At 47.4% G+C, this 12336-nt stretch overlaps 1 protein-coding gene and 1 long non-coding RNA gene across 4 annotated transcripts in view; one reads left to right on the top strand and one right to left on the bottom strand.

Moving 5' to 3' along the window:
• LOC138850393 (uncharacterized) overlaps positions 1-12336 on the bottom strand; it is a 35458-nt gene that overhangs the window by 19846 nt on the left and 3276 nt on the right. The window lies entirely within an intron of this gene.
• On the top strand, positions 1067-6116 carry CD1D (CD1d molecule). Of its 3 annotated transcripts, none has more exons than XM_051856053.2 (7): positions 1067-1339; positions 1871-2318; positions 2998-3264; positions 3554-3832; positions 4678-4956; positions 5728-5824; positions 5926-6116. In XM_051856053.2, the coding sequence occupies exons 2-7, from the start codon at positions 2258-2260 to the stop codon at positions 5945-5947; spliced, it is 1005 nt and encodes a 334-aa protein (XP_051712013.1). In that variant the 5' UTR covers positions 1067-1339; positions 1871-2257; the 3' UTR covers positions 5948-6116.

The raw sequence follows: 12336 nt of genomic DNA, 5'->3' as shown, positions 1-12336 counted from the left end.
TTTTTTCATTAAAAAAAAAAAAACAGGCAAGAAACAGCTTCTTGTCCTTTTATTTATGTTTATTCATTTGAAAGAGAGAGAAAAAGAGAGAATGAATATGAATATTTCCACCCACTGGTTCACTTCCCAAATGCCCACAAGAGCTGGTGTAATGCCAGGCCAAAACTAGGAGCCAAGACCTCTATTCAGGTCTCCCATGTGGATGCAAGAAGCTGGATCAGAAGCAGAGTGGGGCTCAAACCCATGCATACTGCTATGGAATGAGGCTGTCTCATGTGGCAGCTTAATGTCTTTAAGTCTGCAAGAATGTTAGCACTTGAAAATTTTGATACACGTACCTAAACAGAACTGTTCAAGTTCTTAAGGGGAGCTTGAAAATTTGAAGAATGAAACTTAGATATTGTACAATTATTCATATAATCATTTTCCCTTTCATTTCTATCCTTATGGCTTCCCTCCTATCCACTATCTGGACAATTTCTATCTTAATTTAATCGTTTAACCTCTTATTTGCAACCAAACAAATTTTCCATGGCACATCATACTGTTTGGGGAGACATTAATAATAAGTTGGCTAGATTGGGCTGTTCCCAGGATCCCGGCCTAGCATGAGGGCAGAGCCCTCTTCTGCAGGGCTCTAGCTACCACGGTGTTTGCAGTGGACGGGAGCATGTTAGTGTTGGCAGACAAGGGAATCCGAGTAAGCAGCATGACCCTTGCACTATGGCATCTCTCCAGCCGACTGAGGAGAGGCCACAGAAGGAGACAAGCTGTGAACATTTCTGTAACGATGAGCTCTACATGTGCCGGGAGGAGAAGTTCACAAAGTGAGTTAGTGTACAAAGAGTGGAAGTTGGAACTCACAGATTGTCCTGTCCAGTCTGGAGATCCGAGAACGTGGCCTTTGGGCCTGAATCTGAGCGGGAAATAACTAGGCATAGGCAGGAGGGGAGGCAATGGCAGGAAAGGGTCAGGAACTTTCTGAACTGAGGGAAGTGTTTGTGCAGAGATCGTGGACAGGAAGAAGGTTTGCATTTTAGAGGAAATGAAAGCGTGTCAGTGAGGCTAAGGTGCAGAAGAAGTGAGACTGGGGTGCAAGATGACCTTCAACCGTGGACCAAAGCTGGGCCAGGCATGATCTTGTAGGTCATGCCAACCACTTTGTTCTGGAAGAAAGCTGTTTCAGGAGATCAGGCACAAGGTTGGGCGATGAAGCTGGAAATGTAAAGGGAGCCCACCTGAGAGAAAATTAAAAAGAAGTAAACTAGAGGCAAGCCGGCAACAGACCAAATCAAAGAAGTGGAGAGGTAACAGAGTGTTTTCAAGGCTCTGACCACAGGTGTGTGGGGGTGGCTTTCTGAGGTCGAAGGTTCTGCACTGTCTCAACTGCAACCCCCCCCCCCCTTTCCATTTCTGTCACTCATTTTTAGCATGGGAACTGCAGAGCTGGCTGTCCAGGTACACCTTTTATAATGGAGGCTCATGTTTGGAGGGTGAATGAGTGAACAGCAGGTGTGAGAGGAGGCAGAGGGGTCAGGGAAGACAAGGAGGAGGAGGGAAGAGAAGGGACCCTGACAGGTGGAAAGGGAGGTGAAGGGGGGGTCCCTCAACGGAAAGTTGTAAAGAATCTTGGCCAACTTGGTCTAATCATCTTAATATACGACCGAGAAAAATGAATTTTAAAGTTTTTGGTGTACTATCAATGTGATACTCGCACTTGTAGAAATATTGGAAGACCTATTTTCAGGTAACTAAAAAATACATTGGAAAGACAGAAAGGTGGAAAGCAAGTTGAAATCACCAGGCTTTCCGCCTGCAGGCAGCCACGGTGAACCAAGGACTTTCTTTCTACTTTCTTTTGATTTTTTAGCAGCTCGAAATTGGACAAAGGACACAACTCCGTGCCTATTTTTAAAGTGAAACCACAGTTGGGAAACTTCCCATACTCGCTCCCAGCCTCTACCCGGAAACAGGAGGTGGAGACAAGCGGGGTATGAACTTTACTGCAGGAAGCAGCTGCGTCAGGACTCCCTGGACCCGAGCCACTGCTCAGCGCTACCGCTACCGGCACCTGACAGGAGAAACAAGTTCCCGGGAAGCTGCAGCGGGAGTGCAGCGCTAGTTTGAGCTCAAGAACTGGAGCCAGCGGGCCAGGCGGGGACATTCGGGACTTGGAGGCGGAGGGAACGCAGCGAGGAGGTTGGGGGTTCCCGCTCCAGGAGCGGGGAGCTCGCTCCGCGAGCCCACGCCCAGCAACATGGGCCCCCTGCTGTTCCTGCTGCTTTTGGGGCTCCACAAGGTTTCAGGAAGTTCTGAGCGTAAGTAGAACAAGGGCGCGCGGGTATGCGCAGGGAGTCCGGAGAAAGTTGGTTGGAGGAGAGCGGGCGCGACAGGGGAGGCTAGATGGAGCCCCAAGGGAGATTGGACTCATCCCGGGAGCGCGGAGCGCACTGCTTAGCCCCGCCAGAAAGCAGCTGCGCCCTCCAGGAGAGGGAGCCCGGCCCATAGCTGATGTTTTGTCTCCTTGCACTCTTGGCGCTCCCGACCATTTGCCATGCCTCTCCAGTCTCCTCTTTCTCCTTTTCCTCTTCATTCCTCCTTTTCTCCTTCCTCTTCCACACTTATGTATTTGAAAAGTAGTTACAGACACAGGGGGTTGGGAGTGGGGGTGAGGGGGGAGAGAGAGAGAGAGAGAGAGAGAGAGAGAGAGAGAGAGAGATCTTCCACCCCCTGATTCACTTCCTAAATGTCTACAAAGGCTATGGCTAGGCCAAGCCCAAGTCAGGAGCCAGGAACTCTATCCGTGTCTGTCTGTTGGGGAACAGAAGCCCAAGTATTTGGACCATCATCTAGTTCCTTTCCCAGACACATTAACAGGGAGCTGCATGAGAAGCAGAGCATCCTGAACTGCACTGGCGCTCATAGCAGATACTGGAGTGTCAGGTTGCAGCTACCCCTTGCCAGAATGCCATCCAATCTTCTTCTTTTTCCCTCCAGTCTTGCAAAGAAGTTTCCCGTTTCATGGACTGCAGATCTCCTCCTTTGTCAGCAGCAGCCAGGCACGCACAGACTGCTTGGCGTGGCTGGGGGAGCTGCAGACCCACAGTTGGAGCAATGACTCAGACTCCATCCGCTTCCTGAAGCCCTGGTCCCAGGGCACATTCAACCTCCAGCAGTGGGAGCAGGTGCAGAATGAGCTTTGGGTTTATCGACTCAGTTTCACCAGGGACATTCAAGATTTTGTCAAACTGCTGAAGCTAACCTGTGAGTAGAGGGAGAGGATCCTGGGCAGCCATCAAGGGAAAGGGTGGATGCAGAAGCCCAGCGGGGAGACTGTGGCCTCACCTGATGAGCATCTCCCCACCTCTTCTGTTGCTGCTTCTGCCTGGTGATGTCCTAGTCTCTGACTCCTCAAAATATCCCTTTGACATGCCTGCTGCAAGCCACCCACACTAATTTCTCTAAACTCCAAGTCCCCATTATAACATCCACACCAATTTCTTCTGCTTCCCTACTTCCAGTCTTTTGAACTCTTCTCTAATCCTTTCCACAGACCCTATTGAGCTTCAGGTGTTTGCTGGCTGTGAGATGCACCCTGGCAATGCCTCAGAAAGCTTCTTCCACGTGGCCTATCAAGGAATGCACGTTTTGAGTTTCCGAGGAACTTTGTGGGAGGCAGCTCCAGGGACTCCGCCGTTTGTAAAGCTTGTTGTCAAAGAGCTCAACCTGGACCATGGGACAAGAGAAATGATACAGGAGCTCCTGAATAACACCTGTCCCCAATTTGTCAGTGGTCTCATTGAGGCTGGGAGATCAGAACTGGAGAAGCAAGGTCAGCCTGCCTTCCTTAGCCCCACATCCAGTAGGGGGCTTCATCTGGGTTTTTCCATTCCAAGCGTCCCTTCCGTTTGAGCATCCGAGGAAGAGAAGGACCCAGGAGGGCATTCATAAAGCATGAGGGTGGGCCGACGCTGCAGCTCGCTAGGCTAATCCTCTGCCTGTAGCGCTGGCACTCCGGGTTCTAGTCCTGGTTGGGGTGCCGGATTCTGTCCTGGTTGCCCCTCTTCCAGGCCAGCTCTCTGCTGTGGCCCGGGAGTGCAGTGGAGGATGGCTCAAGTGCTTGGGCCCTGCACCCACATGGGAGACCAGGAGAAGCACCTAGCTCCTGGCTTTGGATCAACGCAGTGCGCTGGCCGCAGCGGCCATTGGAGGGTGAACAAACGGTAAAGGAAGACCTTTCTCTCTGTCTCTCTCTCTCTCTCACTGTCCTCTCTGCCTGTCAAAAAAAAAAAAAGAAAAAAAAAAGAAAAAAAAAGAAAAAAAAAAGCATGAGGGTGTTTATTCGTCCCACAGACAGTAATGGAATACCTCATGGGGGACATGAATTGCACTGAGTAAACACTGAGGGTCAGAATGGGGGCTGGCAGACAGGATCCCTGCTGGAGGGGGAGAAGACAGATGAACAAAGCAACACTTGTACAGAGGAGGGCTTGTTTCCAGGACACCTGGGTCAGGGCAGGGGAATGAGAATCGGGGGAAGGCTGTCCTGGAGAAAGGGACTCAAAGGGGCTGGAGGCACGAGAGGCTTTGTCTCTGAAAGTGGACCTTGAGGCGGGAAGAGCCTCAAATGCAGAATAATCCTCATGGTCCCCTCCCCCGTTCTCTTACTGGATACAGTGAAGCCCGAGGCCTGGCTGTCCAGCGGCCCCAGCCCTGGACCTGGCCGTCTGCTGCTAGTGTGCCGTGTCTCTGGCTTCTACCCAAAGCCTGTCCAGGTGATGTGGATGCGGGGAGACCAGAAGCAGCCACACACTCGACAAGGTGACTTCCTGCCCAATGCCGATGGGACGTGGTATCTCCGAGTTACCCTGGACGTGGCAGCTGGGGATGCGGCTGGCCTGTCCTGTCGGGTGAAGCACAGCAGTCTAGGAGGCCAGGACATCGTCCTCTACTGGGGTGAGAAAGAACTGGGGTCCAGGCTGGAAATGGGAGGAGGTGGTCCTCCTGCATAGAGGGGGCACTGGGGAAGGGATGGGCTTGACACACCCAGGATAGAAGAGTTTCAGGAAGGAGACTCTGGGCCAGGCCGGGATGGGCAAGGAGGAGAGGATTCCAGATACGGGAAAGAGATAGAGACTTAAAAGAAAGGATGGAGATCAGGTGCACTATATTCACGAGGAAACACATCCAAAATTTCAGAGATCCAAAAGTTAGGTGGCAAGTAAAGAATCCCAAGAAGATTCATTTCCCAGCTGAGAGGGGACCAGGGACTTCAGAAAGGTTGGTAAACAGAGAGCTGTGGCTTCCTGAGCACTTCCAAGTCGTAGGCTGACCACCCTGCACTCGGCATTCCCTCTAATCACCACTGTCCTTTGAACAAGGCGCATCCTTTTTTTATAAAGGAAGAAATTCAGGCTAAGATGGGCACCTGCCTGGAGTCACTAAGAAAGTGAAAGAATTTGGGCTTAGACTCAGGTTGGCCCACCTGCAGAGCTGCTGCTCTTCCCTTCTAGGCCCACGCCATCGTGTGCTGAAGGGAACTGAGTTAGGGGTTCCCAGGCCCTGAGAAAAGCTGGGTGGGGGGATCTAGACACATGAGGCATAGAAGTAGGAGCTTCCAACGGAGGAAATGGGAGGCACCTACTCCCCTGCAAGGTGCTCAGAGCAGGGGTCTTGATACAGTGAGGGGTCTTGTGCACAGAGACATCTCTTGTTTCTCTAATGCAGCTGGGAGCCACACCTCTGTGTACTTGATCGTGGTGCTGGTGGTCCTGGCCTTACTGGGGCTCGGTGCAGGCTTAATCTTCTGGTTTAGGAGGCGCTGGTAAGTCTCCCTTTTCCAATCTCCTCTCTCCCTGGGCCTCTGTCCCCTTCTTTCTTTGCTCCCCTTTTCTTTAACGGCCCCTCTCCTCTGTTCCCTCACAGCTCCTACCAAGGCATCTTGTGACAGCTGCATCTCTGGAACTCACGACCTCAAGTTCCCAGCACTACAGTGCTAGTTGGCTCAGCAGTTGAGGGTGAAAAGAGAAGTACCTCAAAGAAGCAGAGAGCAATCACAGGCAGCTCTTGCAGCATCCTCCTAATATTTACCGAAAAATAAATTTTCATTAATACTACAAGTTGCTTCTGTAAAAACAAGAGTCTACCCGGGAAAGCACATAAGGACTACGGTATCAGTGTGTGTGTGGGGTCCTTATTTATGGGCATCTGCTGTGGACTGGAAAGCACATGTCCTATCCAAAGGGTGTAGCTGAAGCCACTTGTTTTCAATGGTAGAGTTGGTCCCTGCCTTGGCTGTAACCTACAATTTCTGGGAACATCCCTGATTTTAAAATATTGACTTCAAGGGAATGGCACTATACTTTTACTGGGGGATTTTCTGCCTTCACAATCTTGCATAATAATGACCATCTTTCTTGTTTCTGTGTGTAGCATATCTTTAAACATCTTTTGTAAGGCTGGATGAGTGGTGACAAATTCTTTCAATTTCTATTTCTTATGCAGGATCTTTTTTTTTTTTTTTTTTGACAGGCAGAGTGGACAGTGAGAGAGAGAGACAGAGAGAAAGGTCTTCCTTTTGCCGTTGGTTCACCCTCCAATGGCCACCGCGGCTGGCGCGCTGCAGCCAACACACTGTGCTGATCCGAAGGCAGGAGCCAGGTGCTTCTCCTGGTCTCCCATGGGGTGCAGGGCCCAAGCACTTGGGCCATCCTCCACTGCACTCCCTGGCCACAGCAGAGAGCTGGCCTGGAAGAGGGGCAACCGGGACAGAATCTGGCGCCCCGACCGGGACTAGAACCCGGTGTGCCGGCGCCGCAAGGTGGAGGATTAGCCTAGTGAGCCGCGGCGCCAGCCATACAAGATCTTTATTTCACCTTCACTCATAAATGAAAGTTTTACAGGATACAGTATTCTGGGTTGACAGTTTTATCCTATCAAGATTAGGACTGTATCTCGCCATTCCCTTCTAGCCCGTAGGGTTTCTGATGAGAAGTAAGCTGTGAGTCTAATCGAAGATCCTCTGAAACTAATCCAGCATTTTTCTCATGCACATTTTAGAATCTTTTCTTTATGCTATACTATGGAAAGTTTGACTGCAATATGGTGAGGATCTTTTCTGGTCATGTCTGTTAGGAGTTCTATGTGCTTCCTGTACTTGGATGTCCCTTTCTCCAAATTAGGAAAGCTTTCTATAATTATTTCACTAAATAGGTCTTCTAGTCTACTCTCTCTTCTCTATACATTCAGGAACTCCTACGTACCATGTGTTGGGTTGCTTGATAGTGTGCCATATACCTACAACACTGTTTTTAAGTTTTCTATTTTCTTCTTCTTTTTTTCTTTTTTTGGTCTTATAGAAAAATTTCTAAAGATTTGTCTTCTAGTTTTGATATTCTTTCTTCTGCCCCACCAAGACTGCTTTTCAGGCTTTCCACCACATTTTTTTTTATTTGATGTATTCAATTCTTTTTAAAAAAAAATTTATTTATTTATTTGAAAGACAGAGTTACAGAGAGGCAGAGGGAAAGAGAAAGAGAGAGAGAGAGAGAGAGGGAGAGGTCTTCCATCTGCTGGCTCACTCCCCGGATGACCACAACATCAGAGCTGTGCCGATCTGAAGCCACAGGAGCCTGGAGCTTCTTCCAGGTCTCCCGAACAGGTTCAGGGGCCCAAGGACTTGGGCCATCTTGTACTTCTTTCCCAGGCCATAGTAGAGAGCTGGATCAGAAATGGAGCAGCCGAGATTTGAACTGGCGCCTATATGGGATGCTGGGATGGCAGGTAGTGGCTTTACCAGCTATGCTACAGTGCCAGCTCAAAATTCTTCATTTTTAATATTTCTTTTTTTTTTTATTTTATTTATTTATTTATTTTTTTAACTTTTATTTAATGAATATACGTTTCCAAAGTACAAACAATGGATTACTATGGCTTCCCCCCCATACCGTCCCACCCACAACCCTCCCCTTTCCCACTCCCTCTCCCCTTCCATTCACATCAAGATTCATTTTCGATTATCTTAATATACAGAAGATCAGCTTAGTATACATTAAGTAAGGATTTCAACAGTTTGCTCCCACACAGAAACATAAAGTGAAAAATAATAGATGATTTTTTTTAATGATGATGAAATCAGATCAGACCTATTGTCATGTTTAATCCCAGTGAGAGTCAAGTTGGGAGTTGATAGTTTCTTTTTTTTTTTTTTTTTTTTTTTTTTTTTTTTTTTTTTACAGAGGATCAGTTTAGTATGCATTAAGTAAAGATTTCAACAGTTTGCACCCCCATAGAAACACAAAGTGAAATATATTATTTGAGTACTCATTATAGCATTAAATCTCAATGCACAGCACATTAAGGACAGAGATCCTACATGAGGAGTAAGTGCACAGTGACTCCTGTTGTTGACTTTACCAATTGACACTCCTGTCTATGGCATCAGTAATCTCCCTATGCTCCAGTCATGAGTTTCCAAGGCTATGGAAGCCCCTTGAGTTCTCCGACTCTTATCTTGTTTAGACAAGGTCATAGTCAAAGTGGAGGTTCTCTCCTCCCTTCAGAGAAAGGTACCTCCTTCTTTGAAGACCTGTTCTTTCCACTGAGATCTCACTCACAGAGATCTTTTGCCAGAGTGTCTTGGCTTTCCATGCCTGAAATACTCTCATGGGCTTTTCAGCCAGATCTGAATGCCTTTAGGGCTGATTCTGAGGCCAGAGTGCTATTTAGGGCATCTGCCATTCTATGAGTCTGCTGAGTATCTCACTTCCCATGTTGGATCACTCTCCCCTTTATTTATTCTATCGGTTAGTGTTAGCAGGTACTAGACTTGCTTATGTGCTCCCTTTGACTCTTAGTCCTTTCATTATGATCAATTGCGAACTGAAATTGATCACTTGGACTAGTGAGATGGCATTGGTACATGCCACCTTGATGGGATTAAATTGGAGTCCCCTGGTATGTTTCTAACTCTACCATTTGGGGCAAGTCAGCTTGAGCATGTCCCAAATTATATATCTCTTCCCTCTCTTATTCCTACTCTTATGTTTAACAGGGATCACATTTCAGTTAAATTTCAACACTTAAGAATAACTGTGTATTAATTACAGAATTGAATCAGTCATATTAAGTAGAACAGACAAAAAAACTACTAAGAGGGATAATGTATTAAGTTGTTCATTAACAGTCAGGGCAATGCTGATCAAGTCACCGTTTCCCATAGTGTCCCTTTCTCTTCAACAAGTTTCCATTTTGGTGTTCAGTCAGTTGTCACCGATCAGGGAGAACATATGGTATTTGTCCCTTTGGGACTGGCTTATTTCACTCAGCATGATGTGTTCCAGATTCCTCCATTTTGTTGCAAATGACTGGATTTCGTTGTTTCTTACTGCAGTATAGTATTCTAAAGAGTACATATCCCATAATTTCTTTATCCAGTCTACCGTTGATGGGCATTTAGGTTGGTTCCAGGTCTTAGCTATTGTGAATTGTGCTGCAATAAACATTAGGCTGCAGACTGCTTTTTTGTTTGCCAATTTAAATTCCTTTGGGTAAATTCCAAGGAGTGGGATGGCTGGGTCGAACGGTAGGGTTATCTTCAGGTTTCTGAGGAATCTCCAGACTGATTTCCATAGTGGCTTCACCAGTTTGCATTCCCACCAACAGTGGGTTAGTGTCCCTTTTTCCCCACATCCTCGCCAGCATCTGTTGTTGGTAGATTTCTGAATGTGAGCCATTCTAACCGGGGTGAGGTGGAACCTCATTGTGGTTTTGATTTGCATTTCTCTGATTGCTAATGACCTTGAACATTTTTTCATGTGCCTGTTGGCCATTTGGATTTCCTCTTTTGAAAAATGTCTATTGAGGTCCTTGGCCCATCTCTTAATTGGGTTGTTGGTTTTGTTTTTGTGGAGTTTCTTGATCTCTTTGTAGATTCTGGTTATTAACCCTTTATCTGTTGCATAGTTTGCAAATATTTTTTCCCATTCTGACGGTTGTCTCTTCACTCTCCTGACTGTTTCTTTTGCAGTACAGAAACTTCTCAATTTGATGCAATCCCAATAGTTGATTTTGGCTTTGACTGCCTGTGCCTCCCGGGTCTTTTCCAGAAACTCTTTGCCTGTGCCAATATCTTGAAGGGTTTCTCCAATGTTCTCTAGTAACTTGATGGTGTCAGGTCGTAGATTTAGGTCTTTAATCCATGTTGAGTGGATTTTTGTGTAAGGTGTAAGGTAGGGGTCTTGCTTCATGCTTCTGCACGTGGAAATCCAATTTTCCCAGCACCATTTATTGAATAGACTGTCCTTGCTCAAGGAATTAGTTTTAGATCCTTGATCAAAAGAAGTTCTCATTTTTAATATTTCATTTTGATTTTGCTTTACAATATGAATTTTGTTGGAAAGATTTTCATTCATAGCATGTCTGGTTTTCTTTAGTTCTTGGATTTGTTTCTGATTGCTTTGAGTAGCCCTGTGATTAATTTTTTGAATTGTTTCTGGCATTTCCTCAATCTCTTCATCTTCACATTCTAATATTGAAATGTTGTTGTGTCCCTTTTGGTGTGTGTGGGGGTCATTATGTCTGCCATGTCCTTGTTTCTTGAATTTCTGTGTTTGTTTTTAGGCATTTTTGGGGTTGAGTTTTGTTTTTTTTTTCCTCTGACAGCTTTTGTCTTTCAGCTATGCCTCTTTGGCTTAGCGGGATGTCTGCAGTTTCAGCGAATATCAAGAGGAGTGTGGTGAGTGTGGTCAAGGACCTCTGGTCAGTGCTCCAACTGGGGCAAGTATCCAAGGTAGCACTCAAGTTGGGCGTGATAGATTGCAATGCCAGGTGTTAGCCCCCCCCCCCCACCCCGCCGTGCCACCATATGAACTGCACAAATGATCTGTGCAGTCCCCACTGTGAGCACAGTGACCATGTGGAGCCACTCCCGGTGATTGCCCTGAGACCCAGCTACTCCCTGCACCTTCTCATGTAACCGCTGAGTTCCCAGGATCTCAGCACACACAGCTCCCACAGTCGCTGCGTGCAGAGGTTTCTGTTTGTCCTGCCAGGCTGCCCAGTCAACCAAGAGACAGATGTTTTCAAGATAGCTCTGCCTGAATGTCTTGATCCTGGAAGGCGGAGGACACCTCACTGTCCTATGTGATTGCCCAGCTACCTCCCAGCTAGGCTTAAAGTCAGTGGGGACTGCAGATTGTTCCCTCCGCTAGAATCACTGGATCACACAGGTACACAAGAGCCTCTGGCCGAATGTTGCTTGGCTACTGCCTCCAGTACTGCTGCGAAGGTGGCTTCCTGTCTCAGACAGTTGCTGTGCATGCACACAAAGGCTTGTGCAGCTGCTGCCTGGACCTAAATGGCACCTGCCATTTCTCAGCCAGGCAGTGAATGCTGTTGTGGTGAAATTGTGGGACAAGACATACTTGCCCCTTCTACTTCCACTGGGTCCATCGGCAATCGCTAGCAGTTGCTAACCCCCAGGGCTCCAGTCCAGACTCACACCATGCTCTCCCTCTGGTTATATCACCATGGGTTGCTGGAGTCAGATCTCACCTCCCTCTCCAGGCTGCCACCTGCTGCGGCTCTCGGCCACTGTAGTTGTTTGTTGTGCCCGCGTCTGTGCTGTGCATCCACATCTTCCACAGAAGTCCACAGGGTTCCTCCTCCTCTTGTGGGATTTCCAGTGTGGTTTTCTCTCCAGAGTTCCCCTGAGAGTACACTTCGTACACCCATTTCTTTCACTGTTTATCCCTAGTCTAATGCATCACATCTCTACCTAAGCTGCATCTTGGAATCTCTCCTTACTTATTCTTGTTGCTTGAATTTCTCCCTTTATTTTTAGGTATTTGTGGAGTTAATTGATGTTGTTGTTGTTTTTCCTCTAATGGTTTTTAGCTTTGAGGTATGCTTCTGTAGCTTAATGGAGTGTCTGCACTTTCAGTGAATATCAAGATGTGTGTGCTGCATGTGGCCAGGGAACTCTGGTCAGTGCTCTAGAGTGGAGCAATATCCAGGGTAACACCCAAATTGGACATGGTAGATCTCTTGTTTGCAGAATTGGGGAGAATAGCCACCTCTGTTGGTGTGATCATGCCTTTACCTCCTCTTCTGTAAGCAGAACAGTGCCTGAGTGTTAGCTCCCAGTGTGTTCAACACTCCTCTGTGCCGCTATATGAACTGCACAAATATCTGCTCACTGTGAGCAGGGTTCCCACTGCAATGAGCTGCCTCAGGCAACCAAGGGGCACAGTGGGTATAGAGCTGCACCCAGTGATTGCCCAGAGACCCAGCTACACCCTGCACCCTCTCACACAGTCACAGTGTTTTCACGGTCTC

Source organism: Oryctolagus cuniculus, chromosome 7, assembly GCF_964237555.1.
Source record: "Oryctolagus cuniculus chromosome 7, mOryCun1.1, whole genome shotgun sequence".
Lineage (NCBI taxonomy): Eukaryota > Metazoa > Chordata > Mammalia > Lagomorpha > Leporidae > Oryctolagus > Oryctolagus cuniculus.
The sequence above is the reverse complement of the archived record's forward strand: the minus strand, read 5'-3'. Positions and strand labels throughout refer to the sequence as shown.

Excerpts from the sequence above, each read along its gene's own strand:
- CD1D (XM_051856053.2), top strand. The coding sequence starts at position 2,258 with ATGGGCCCCCTGCTGTTCCTGCTGCTTTTGGGGCTCCACAAGGTTTCA. Across the intron at positions 2,319-2,997 it reads GGTTTCAGGAAGTTCTGAGC|TCTTGCAAAGAAGTTTCCCG; the intron begins GTAAGTAGAACA and ends TTTTCCCTCCAG. Across the intron at positions 3,265-3,553 it reads CAAACTGCTGAAGCTAACCT|ACCCTATTGAGCTTCAGGTG; the intron begins GTGAGTAGAGGG and ends TCCTTTCCACAG.